General features: G+C 40.0%; 1 protein-coding gene and 1 long non-coding RNA gene across 2 annotated transcripts in view; one reads left to right on the top strand and one right to left on the bottom strand.

Annotated features, from left to right (window-relative positions):
* The window catches only part of LOC148149413 (uncharacterized), a 187,951-nt gene that overhangs the window by 50,302 nt on the left and 125,050 nt on the right, over nt 1–12,599 (top strand). The window lies entirely within an intron of this gene.
* Nucleotides 1–12,599, bottom strand: part of daam1a (dishevelled associated activator of morphogenesis 1a) — a 119,093-nt gene that overhangs the window by 45,790 nt on the left and 60,704 nt on the right. Inside the window, exons 3-5 of the mRNA XM_043697779.2 lie at nt 9,238–9,309; nt 3,375–3,469; nt 1,424–1,757 (exon numbers count right to left, since the gene is read on the bottom strand). Of these exons, the coding sequence (XP_043553714.1) occupies nt 1,424–1,757; nt 3,375–3,469; nt 9,238–9,309 (501 nt within the window). The remainder of the gene's footprint in view (nt 1–1,423; nt 1,758–3,374; nt 3,470–9,237; nt 9,310–12,599) is intronic.

Here is a 12,599-nt window from a genome sequence, read left to right as displayed (position 1 = left end):
ACTACATGAGAGTTATAAATGCTGATAAAGTGCAAGTCATATTATGTACAGGCTTTACTAATGAAAGAAAAAAATATAATGATAAATGGTTCTTTTTAAAAACCTCTTCAGGATAATTTTAATATTTCACTGAACATCAAGGAGAATGCCATAGCACTGGAAGAGTAACACTGAATTTTGAAGCCTAATAATGATCAACATTAGTAAGTTGACAAGGTGGTCAGTTCTGACCAGGACCCGAGGAGCAACAGGAAAGACATTGACACTTCCAGTTGCCTCTGCTTAGAATTCACAAAAGTCAGAGTCTTGATGCCAAAAGCATAGAATGTGTCTATTAATGACACCTAGGCATATATAGGAGTGGGAGTACTACACATCTGTCTCTAATTGCACATCAAGACAAAGGAATGAAAAAATGTCAAGACGAGATTGTATTTTTCCATCCACAATGAGGGTCTTCTCTCTTGACACAGTGATGTTGATTTGTTGCAGATCCTGCCCCATATCCAGATGTAGTTGATATTCAGGTAGTGAACTGCCAGCTTTGAATTAGCAATGAAGGAACCAAGAATAAAATAAAAGATGCCATATCTGGTCTCCAAATGCTTGCTCACTGTCTGAGTCTGTGGTTGGATCTAAGTGCTGGTCTTCATGTAACCTAATACATATGGCCATCTTATCATATAGCTACAAACCATACTTTACTGTAACAACACATCTCTCAGGATTGCAATAAAAGTTGTTGTGCAATAGATAGCAAAAATTTCTATTTAGTAACTTTAGTTGATAAACATTGCCCAAGTTACTCTTTAGCATTTACATTTTAAACTTGAATTTAAAAAAGCAAATTTTCAAAGGTGACAATTAAAACAAAAGCCAAACATTAGACTGGCCATTCTGGAAGCATTGAGTCGATCCTGACTTTGTCTGTCTGTTCAGGATATTAGCCCAAGGCACAATATAAAAAGTGAAACTTCACGACATCAAATTAAAGAACTATAAAGTCAGGCTAAATCAACTTTCTATCAAAGAAAGATGTAATTTGCATTTTTGTTTTAAATTATGAGTGAGGTGAATAAGTGAAAGCACACAAATTAATTGAGAGAAACTGCATAAAAGAACTGACAGTTAAATTTTAGGGATTATGAGGTGTCATTGTCATAAACTATTATATGGTGGACAAAGTTTGCACATTCTATATGCTACCAGGATTACATATCACTGCTACAATTAGCAGGCATCATATATAAACTAAACCAAAAAGGAGTTAGGCAGAAGCTCCTTACACAAAGTCAAGATACATTTATATAACATGCTCCTTGGTCTTATTTTAGTGAGGTGGGTGCTCAGTATTTTGCATGAATTATCACATATTTAATTCCATTTGATAAAATTGCCATTCAGAACCAATGGAAAACTGTACCTGAAAACGGGTTCTTTCACTGGCGTATTTCTGGTAGTGCAGCATTGCCTCCAATACCTTCTTGTGACCACCTGGCACCAAACACACAGCACCCAAAATTTCTAGGACTGCTACTTTAGTCTTTATATTTTCTGTTGTAAGACTTTGAGCTATTACATTAATACTCTCTACATGAGCCAAAACATGGGCCCTGCCCTGAGAGTTGTTCATTAGTGCTTTAATGCAGCCTATTAGAGAGGTATGTATTCGGGATTCTGATGTTTCGTAGTCCATACTTTTCAGAAAGTTCAGAATGCATGTTAAGCCATCCAAGTCAATGAATCTGGTAACAAACCTGCCAAAATGGAAGAACATCAAGATTCAAAACGAGTAAAATAATTCCGTTGATCATATACAACTTAAAACACGTGGTAGACTACAATCCTTCTGGATGAATGGTTTATAAAAAAGTTAACTGAGCCATTCATGTGCGCCATTGTGCATTTCTAGCTAAATAGATTGTAAAACAACTAAAGAAAGCAGACTTGCAGAGAAGTTAAGTAAATTTACAATCCAGGTAAAGTCCAAGCTCCTCAACTATTATACCTGTACATCTAAAGTATGATGAGTACAGAAGAGCAAAATTACTTCTTATAAAACCAAAATCTACAGCAGGCCCACGGCTAGTACAAGTACAAACAGCACAGAAAGTTAAAAAACAAAAGATTAACAACATTTACTTCAGTATCTGAGCAGACTAATGTTTAAAAAAAGATGATCTCTAATTACAGAATGAAAACACTATGGCACCATTGCTAACAGTGGAATTATGCTGATAATGCAATGGCACAAGAGGTACAAGAATGTGAAAGGCCCAAAGACAAGAGACACAATTAGGAAGTACAGTCAGTTCTTCTATAAGGCGATGGTTGCATTCCTGTGCAATCCTGCATTATAGAAAAATTGCACTTTAGAAACAGCGCTTAAAAGTGTTGGTGATTTAATTACGTGACAGCCAACATATTTTAAAAGATCGTGCTTTAGAAACAGCATCCTCATTTCATCAACTGCATTACAGCAAATTTGTATTAACAAAAAGCGTGTTATAACAGAACGACCTGTAAGGGATCTTTAAATTAGGAATAACACTAAGTGGGGAGAGAGGGTATTAAAATAAAACAAAAATAAACCTTAAAATACAGACTTAAAATGAGGACTCCTTATATTCATGATGCACTCTTGCTGAGCTTAGTCAACTACCTAACAAGATCATCTTTCCAAAGATCATTTGCCAAAAAGAAAACATATGGAGAAAATAGAGCTTAAAAAAGAAACATTTATCGATTATAAAAAGGAAGTTATAGAAATTAACTACAATTATGCCATACTGAAATTGAATGCTTTATTGGGTGCTTATATTTAAAGCCAATGTTACCACTAGGTGGAGCACTACATACACAGTATTAGAGGTAACGGGTAGTGTTACTACAAAGGGACAGCAGCCTGTAATAAAAATGGTGCATCTCAGTTTTCCTTCTACCATTCTGTTTAACTGAAGGTAAACTCTTTCCTAACTAGCAATGTTTCTTGTCTATAATGGAATTAGGGTTGAGCAAGAAATTAAAATCCCTTTGCCTACCACTGAAGTTGACACTAGGGATAGCTTAAGGCAGGTTCCTTTATGCCTATGAAGCTTGATCTATATTTAGGTTTAATTAATTTGACATTTGGATTCCCAAGTTTCCCCATTTGATAGTGGACATTAAATGAGAAACTCAGATCATTCTGTATCATTGCAACATCATCCACACATGCAGAGGGCCACACTATTAACTGAGATTTCTGGTACAAAACGCCAATGTCATCTGGGCTCCTCAGCGCACGTGCAAATGACACAGATGGTCACCTTTAATGGGAACACATACACAGTTTTTCAATGTAAAATCATAAGTATTCATTAAAGATAGATTGCCTCATTGGTTGCGTTCTCAGTGCAGTCTTCAAACTCTCAATAGTTTTATTCCTTTCTTCCTCATCTTCTTTCTCCAAAGCTATAAGCGATTTTCTCTAAAAAGCAAGTAAAGGTCAGTTCACCAATTCTTTCCTTTAATAATACATCATACAGAACTTGTAAAGAAACTGAGCATTTTGCAGACACTGTACTGATCTATTTCTTTTCTGGACTAATATACATCAAGGATTAACAGCCCAGCTTCCAAGTTAGTCTTTAGGATCTAAATCAGCATCAGTGGTTCAATTTTGCACAGCCATCAAGACCACAAAGGCTGATTGTCACAAGGAAGATGTGTAGGAAAGGACACAATTTTCTCCAACATATAATCCAATTATCCTATTAAATTCAAGAGGCTACATTGAGTAACTTAGCCTAAATAGAGCTCTCTCATTCGAAATACTCAGACTACATGAATAACTCAAGGAATTTATAGATGACATCTGATTAAGAAACACTGAATTATCAAGATATCCATGATGAGAAAGTGCCAATTTATTATAACATCAGCGTCATTTAATTATTTAACATCAAGCACCTCTATAGACTTGGGAATGCACTGAAGGGAGAAAATCAAAACCAAATAGTTAGGTCATCTTCAAGTGTTCAGAAGCATTTTCATATTTGAAGCCAATTGGCAATCCCCAAAATTGCATTATTAGTGTTGGGAGTGTCAGTTTATTCAGTAGTGTGTAAACATGTAAAATATGCTAGTTATTTGTTCTCGGGAGGCAGAGACAAAAATCAGTGTATTCATTCCAATATTCAACTCTATCATAGCTGAGCTCGAACTTCATTTAGGCAAAAGTGAGGACTGCAGATGCTGGAAACCAGGGTTTAGATTAGAGTGGTGCTGGAAAAGCACAGCAGGTCAGGCAGAAACCGAGGAGCAGGAAAATCCATGTTTCGGGCAAAAGCCCTTCATCAGGAATAGCCTATTCCCGATGAAGGGCTTTTGCCGTAACGTCGATTTTCCTGCTCCTCGGATGCTGCCTGACCTGCTGTGCTTCTGCAGCACCACTCTAATCTAAACTCTAACTTCATTTACCCTACTTTTGTTGCATATCCCTTGAAAGTACCATAAAACAAAAATTTCACTTGAATATTTTAATAGTCATTTTTTTCTGGCATAGGTCCCGTTTTCAACTAACTTCTTGGCAAAAGCATTATTCCTGACTCCATATATTAACAACCCTTGTTACAATTTTAAAGATTATTCTCCTTCGTTTTGAATTCATCCACGAGAGAAATATAGTTTCCCTCATTTCCTCTAATCCATCATTTATCATTAGCAACTCAATGAGCTAACGTCTCAATCTTCTAAATTAATTTGAATGGAATGCAACCCAAGTTTATGCAACCTGTTCTCATATTTTAAACTTCTGCACCTAGGCAAATCCCTAGGGAATCTCCCCCATCTATACATTATTCCCGAGATTCACCACCTGAAAGTGAATTACGTGGAACTCCACTAGGTGATAGCAGATTAGGTGGTACAACAAAACAGAAGTTCATTTTGCAAAAGATAAATAGAGTAACCAAAGCTATTTACATGGCACAATTTGAATGATTTCAAATAAAAATACATTCCTATGTATCCCAACACCATCTCGTTACTATACACAGACACCAGAGAAAATTAATTTGTTTCTCAATCATCTATATAGGTTTGACTAAACTGCTCTATTCAATTCCCAGTCTTGAGAGATTGGTAGTCTATCTCTTGGTAGTCTACGCTCAATTGAATAACCTTTCTCAGCTTCAAACAACTCTTCCCAGGTTCTAAATATTTTTGGTTCGTAACTTGCACACTACCATCCTTACATTGTGGTACATATTTTCTAACAGTTCTAAATTATCTACTTTATTTGGTCAAAATGTTTTATACATCAAATTTCCACCAGGTAATCTGCAAACTGACAAACACAAGCTTTCCAAACGGTGAGTTCTTCCCTAAAGCAAAAGAAAAAACTCAATCCTTCTCAACTGGAAAACTCTAGTGCCACTTAATGTTTATTCCAGCCACTTTTCAACATTCCCCAAGTGCAAATAAATCCCTATCATCCCAGGGACTCCTCTCATTTGGATTTCAAAATTAAATGATTCCAGAAATACTGACAAGTTTCATCGCGCACCTCATCCACATTTCAAATAAAACTAATTAGAAATAGCAGGGGCATCAAGGGACTCCTGGGAAATATTAGTAATGGATCTACAACTTGCTAACCTATGTCTTCTAAGTTTCTACCTCATAATACATCAGGTCCTGAAATTTGTCCATTATAAGTTCCATTATTTTCTCTATAATACTTTTCCCCATAATTTTGTATTAACCAAAAGTTTCTGTGCTGAAATTATCTTTAAATTCTCTTGAAGCAATAGCTGATTTGTGTTCATACAGTTCCTCTGACACAGAATTAGTGAATGCAGGAGGCTATTCAGTCCATCATGTCCACACTGGTTTCTCAAAAGAACATTTCACTTCATTTCATTCTCCTTTTCCCTATAACACTGCACATTTTTCCTTTTCAGATTAGTCTTATAATTCCCTTTTGAACGCTTCAATTGAAACTGCCTCGACCACACACACAAGCAGTATGTACCAGTTACAAACCACTCATTGCAAAATAATGTTCCTTCCTAACACATTTTAGCACTTTTTACTAATTAGATTAGATTAGATTCCCTACATTATGGAAACAGGCCTTTTGGCCCAAGTAGTCCACACCGACCCTCCGAAGAGTAACCCATCCAGACCCATTTTCCCCTGACTAATGCACCTAACACTATGGGCAATTTAGCATGGCCAATTCACCTGACCTGCACATCTTTGGACTGTGGGAGGAAACCGGAGCACCAGGAGGAAACCCACGCAGACAGATGCCCAAGGCTGGAATCGAACCCAAGACCCTGTTGCTGTGAGGCAGCAGTGCTAACCACTGAGCCACCGTACTTTCAACATTTTAAATTCACCTCACAGGACTGCTGTCAAACAAAACAAAGATATTAGCAAAACAAGCTAGATGTAGTGGAAAGAGCTCCCTAAAGAATTCTGCACTGGCACTTGACAGCTGAAGTTGAGTGTGGTGCTAGAGAAGCACAGCAGATATGGCAGTATCAGAGGAGCAGAAGAATTGATGTTTTGGGCAAGAGTCCTTCACCAGGAATGAAGGCTTGTGAGCGGAGGGGTTGAAGAGATAAATGGGAGGGGGTGGGGCTGTGGAGAAGGCACAGAGCGTGTGATAGGTAGATGGAGGTGGGAATAATGGTGATAGGTTGGAGAGGAGGATGGAGCAGATATATGGGAAGGAGGATGGATAGATAAGATAGGCCATGAGGGCGGTGCCAAGTTGAAAGGCTGGATCTGGGATAAGGTGGGGGAGAGGGAAATTAGGAAACTGGTAAAGTCCACATTGATGCCGTGAGGTTGGAGGTTCCCGAGGTGGAAGATGAGGTGTTCTCGCTCGAGGCATTGGATGGTTAGGGTGTGACGATGGATGCGGTTCAGGACCTGCATGTCCTTCGCAGTGTGGGAGGGGGAGTTGAAGTGTTCAGCCATGGGGTGGTGGGGTTGGTTCAGGCGGGTGATCTGGAGACGTTCTCTGAAGCACTCTGCTTCAGAGTAGGTGCTCTGTCTCCCCAATGTAGAGGCGACCCTATCGGGAGCAACAGATACAGTAAATGACGTGTGGAAGACCTATCACCATTATCCCCACCTCCAACTATCTATCACGCACTTAGCTACCTTCTCCCCAGCCCCACCCCCTCCCATTTATCTCTCCACCCCTCCCCCTCAGCTCACAAGCTTTCATTCCTGGTGAAGGACTCTTACCAGAAATATCAATTCTCCTGCTCCTCTGATGCTGCCTGACCTATTGTGCTTTTCCAGCACCACACTCTTCACTCTGATCGCCAGCATCTGCACTCCTCACTTTCCTCTACTTGACAGCTGAAGGCAATGCTGTCAATGGTGGAACAATTACAATTGTTGATATTTTGTCTTTTCCATTCATTGTGGAACAGGCATACAGTACTTGTTAACAAGTTTGTTAATTCCTTATTGTAGGATGTGGTCTCCCCTTAATATGGGTCCATATTCACATTGTACAATTATTTTCTCAATGTGTTTATTAACATTTTGATGTTTACTTCACAATATCGCTTGCAAGATGTTCATTATCCCATTTTATACCTTACTCCTCACTTTATCGTTTCGTTCATTGTTAAAACTCTTCCTGTCTGAATTTCTATATTTTATGCATATGAGAGAGTTTTTTGAATTTTGAAATGGTTCACATCGACTCCGGTTGTGCAACTACATAAACAGTGTTTTGTTTGCCCTTGATGAGCACAGGTTTTGCAATGAACTAAATAATTTCAATGTTTCCTTTCTATTTATATGTATTTCAATCCAGTTTTCTTTGTTCTAATCATTCCTCATCCCTTTGATGTCTGTCTGCCTCAGATTTAAAATCTTAGATTTGTAACTCCCTTCTTACCCCAAACCCAACATAAAATTTAAGATCAGCTACCTTGAGAGCTGTGGAAATGGAAGCATTCTGAAGGTACATGAAAGTCAAAATTATACAAAGGTGAAGCTAAACATAATCAAAATAAACATTTCCAACGCAAACCTCGCCAGTTCTTATCAGTGTACTGGGCATTCTGATGCAGAACTGACTTATGAATGGATTGCTTATATATTAAGAGTTGATCTTTCTCTGCACCTTCTCTATGGCTGTAATACTATATTCCGCATCCTGTTCTATTACCTTGATGTGCTTACGTAAATGTGACTCATCTGGATAGTATACAAAATACTTTTTGCTGTACCTTGGTACACGTGACAGTAATAAATGAAATCAAACAGTAGCAAGCTTTATTAAATCCCAAGCTGAGATTTGTAATAAAGATGGAGTGTTTATAGCAGTTCAATAAGTTATCCAGACCACAACGATCAAGGATGTCCCAGATTTAGTTCTTGATCTATGCAGAGTTACTTATTTTAGATAGACTAGCAGTAGGAATACAACAACTTATTTCTACAGTTCTGGGCTACAAGGAACAAAACAGACTACCATCCTGATAACAACCATCAGCCCCTTCTAGAGGTACACAAGCAGACAATGAGAGAAAAGTTTGGTAGTAATGCTCATTGCATTATCAGGCAACGTCCATGCAAGAGTGTAACTGTTCTGTGAAATATCAGAACACTGTCAGTATGCACAGTACTCTAGTCTCAATGCTTGTTTTTTTTTTTGGGGGGGGGGGGGGGCGCGGGGGCGCGCAGTGGAATATTGATTTGAAAAGAAAAACAGAGTACAAACTAATTCATAGAAATAAAGGAAAATAAAAGTTGGACCTTCATTATCATTGCTTTGATAAGGGCAAATAAGTGCAAATTCATGAGCGAGAGTATGTTTACCAAACACTATGCAATTTCTGCCCAAAATGCTTTGTGTTATCTTTTAGACTTCAGAGAATAAATATGAAAACTATTAAATGGCATTGGAAGCAAAATAAAGATTTGCTTGGGAGGCATTATTGATTCAGAATGACGTGGGAAATGAGCTACCAAAGTCCAGAATTGAAAGTGCAAAATTCCACTTACCAACCGTGTTCTAAAAATATGAATCAAAGGTTAATATTGAGAGAAACTTAACATTCCAAATATAATTGCTATTTTCCATTTAGCCCCACTCATTACCTTTCTCAAAAAACATTTCTGATAAGTGTTATTTTTAATGCATATTACCAGAATTCAGGCTACACTTGATGAATAACATGGTTTATAAATGTAGAGAACTGTAAAATAAACACTCACAACTGCCATAGAGTTCAACTGATCAATGTAAAACTCTGGCCAGCTTGTAGCTCCTTTGTTTTCTTCTTGCTCCTAAAAGAAGATAGATTGCATAATTACCACAAATGTATTTTGGAAGGAGAGGAATGGAGAGATTTAACAACAGGAATAGACCTAACTTTTTCCAGTGGCATTCAGGCTGTGGCACCAAAGTCTATATTAACAACTCATTTCAGCTGTGGGTGTGAAAGCTGCCGCACAGCTCTTCTGTACTGCTGTAAGAAAATCTGCTGAAATTATCTGTTTCGGAGTACTAGCTGGTCACCTATGCCATAAAGTGTGTGCTCCACTGTTCAGTGAGGACAGAATCAGGCTCTGGTCTGAAAATCTCTATTGAATAGGGTTAAAAATCTCACAACACTAGGTTATAGTCCAACAGGTTTAATTGGAAGTACACTAGCTTTCGGAGCGTCGCTCCTTCATCAGGTGATTGTGGAGGACACAATTGTAAGGGCACAGAATTCATCGCAAAATTTACAGTGTGATGTAACTGAAATTATACATTAAAAATACCTTGATTGTCTGTTGAGTCTTTCATCTGTACGAATACCATGATAGTTTCACTTCTTTCATGTGTAAATCACAAAACTCTTTTTAAATAAAGGTTCCATTCTCAGGTTAATTGTAACAATTGGTGTTAGCCAGCCAATATGTTGAAGGTGTTAGCCCCCTGTGCTCTCTGTCTAGGCCATGATGTTTAGATTGATTCAAATCTAAAAAGTGAGATAACAGAGTTTTACATGAATTCATGCAGTTTTTGAGCAGAGTACAATGTAACTCTGCAAGTACAAATTCACCCCACAAAATATATGTATGTGTGCATGTGTCTGTCTGGGTTGGGGTTGAGAGCGCGCGTGCGAGCGAGAGAGCGAGAGAGCGAGAGAGCGAGAGAGCGAGAGAGCGAGAGAGCGAGAGAGCGAGAGAGCGAGAGAGCGAGAGAGCGAGAGAGCGAGAGAGCGAGAGAGCGAGAGCGTATACAGTGTCTTGTCTGTGAGGGGGTGCATGTGAGAGTGTGGGAGTTGGGGGGGGGGGGGTCTCATCCCACGTACTTCTCACGTAGGCGATTTCTACTGCCTTCTAAAGGTACACAAAGCCAACACACCAGGACGTCTTATCATATCCGGCAATGGGACCCTGTGAGAGAATCTCTCCAGCTATGTTGATGGCATCTTGAAACCTATTGTACACAGGACCCCCAGCTTCTGTCGCGACACTACAGATTTCTTACAGAAACTCTACACCCATGGACCAGTCGAACCGGGAACACTCATCACAATGGACATTGCAGCACTCGACATCAGCATCCCCCACAATAATGGCATCGTGGCAACAGCCTCAGTACTCAACACCAACAACTGCCAATCTCCAAACACCATCCTACAACTCATCCGCTTTATTCTCAATCATGTCTTCACCTTTGACAACCAGTTCTTCATCCAGACACATGGAACAGCCATGGGGACCAAATTTGCACCCCAATATGCCAACATCTTCATGCACAGGTTCGAACAGACTTCTTCTCTACGCAGGATCTCCAAACAACATTATACACCAGGTACATTGATGACATTTGTTTCCTCTGGACCCATGGCGGGGAGTCACTGATAAAACTACACAGTGATAACAAGTTTCATCCCACCAAACTCACCATGGACTACTCTCATCTGTCTCATTCTTGCACACATGCATCTCAATCAAGGATGGACACCTCAGCACCACACTACCGCAAACTCACAGACAACCTCTCAATGCTACACTTCTCCAGCTTCCACCCAAAACATTAAAACAGCCATCCCCTATGGACAAGCCCTACATGTACACCAGATCGGCTCAGATGAGGAGGAATGTGACAGGCATGTCAGACTGGAAGTACTTATGATGCCCTCATAAGAACGGGGTACGATGCTCAACTCATCGACCACCAGTTCCGATGTGCCACAGCAAGGAACCGTAATGACCTCCTCAGGAAAGAGACACGTGCTGCAACCAACAGGGTACCCTTTGTTGTTCAGTTCTTCCCAGGAGCTGGAAAACTACCATATTCTTCGTGACCTGCAACATATTATCAATGAGGACGAGCACCTCACCAAGACCTTCCCACAACTCCACTGCTCGCTTTTAAACAACCGCCAAACCGCAAACAGTTCATTGTTCGTAGCAAGCTGCCCGGCTCTCAGGACAACTCCATTCAACCCTGTCACGGTAGGCGCTGCAAGATGTGTCAAAGTGTGGACATGGATACGACCATTACACGTGGGGACACCTCTCACCATGAATGTGGCAAGTACTTATGTGACTCAGACAACATTGTCTATCTTATACGTTGCAGGCAAGGATGCCCTGAAACATGGTACATTGGGGAAACCGAGCAAAGGCTACGGCAATGGATGAATGGGCACCGCACAACAATCAACAGACAAGAGTGTTCCCTCCCAGTTGGGGAATACTTCAACGGTCCAGGGCATTCGACTTCAGACCTTCGGGTGACCATCCTCCAATGCGGACTTCGGGACAGGCAGCAGCGAAAAGTGGCCGAGCAGAGGCTGATAGTTAAGTTCCATACCCATAGGGAGGGCCTCAACCGGGACCTTGGGTTCATGTCACACTACAGTTGACCACCATTGCACTAACACCACACACACACACACAGACACTCCTACACACACAAGCACACATATACACAACACTCACATGCATCCTCTCAGAGAAGTAGACCACTCTATACTCACGCACACACACACACACTCACAACCCCCACCGCAGACACACACACACACAGATTTAAGACACTCTACACTCACATAAACACATATACACTCTCTCTCACTCAACCCCAGACACAGACACAGACATATATTTTGTGGGGTGAATATGTACTTGCAGAGTTACATTGTACTTTGCTCAAAAACTACATGAATTCATGTAAAAGTACATTATCTCACTTTTTAGATTAGAATCAATCTAAACATCATTGCATAGACAGAGAACACAGGGGGGCTAACACCAATTGCTAACAGTTAACCTGAGAATGGAACCTTTATTAATAAAACGTTTTGTGATTTGCAAACGAAAGAAGTGAAACTATCCATGGGTGTAGAGTTTCTGTAAGAAATCTGTAGTGTCGCGACAGAAGCTGGGGGTCCTGTGTACAATAGGTTTCAAGATGCCATCAACATAGCTGGAGAGATTCTCTCACAGGGTCCCATTGCCGGATATGATAAGACGTCCTGGTGTGTTGGCTTTGTGTACCTTTAGAAGGCAGTAGAAATCGCCTACGTGAGAAGTACGTGGGATGAGACCCCCCCCCCCCCCCTCAACTCCCA

Source organism: Chiloscyllium plagiosum, unplaced genomic scaffold (genome assembly GCF_037043375.1).
Source record: "Chiloscyllium plagiosum isolate Xiang-an unplaced genomic scaffold, Cpla_swu_hap1 HiC_scaffold_8, whole genome shotgun sequence".
NCBI lineage: Eukaryota > Metazoa > Chordata > Chondrichthyes > Orectolobiformes > Hemiscylliidae > Chiloscyllium > Chiloscyllium plagiosum.
The sequence above is the reverse complement of the archived record's forward strand: the minus strand, read 5'-3'. Positions and strand labels throughout refer to the sequence as shown.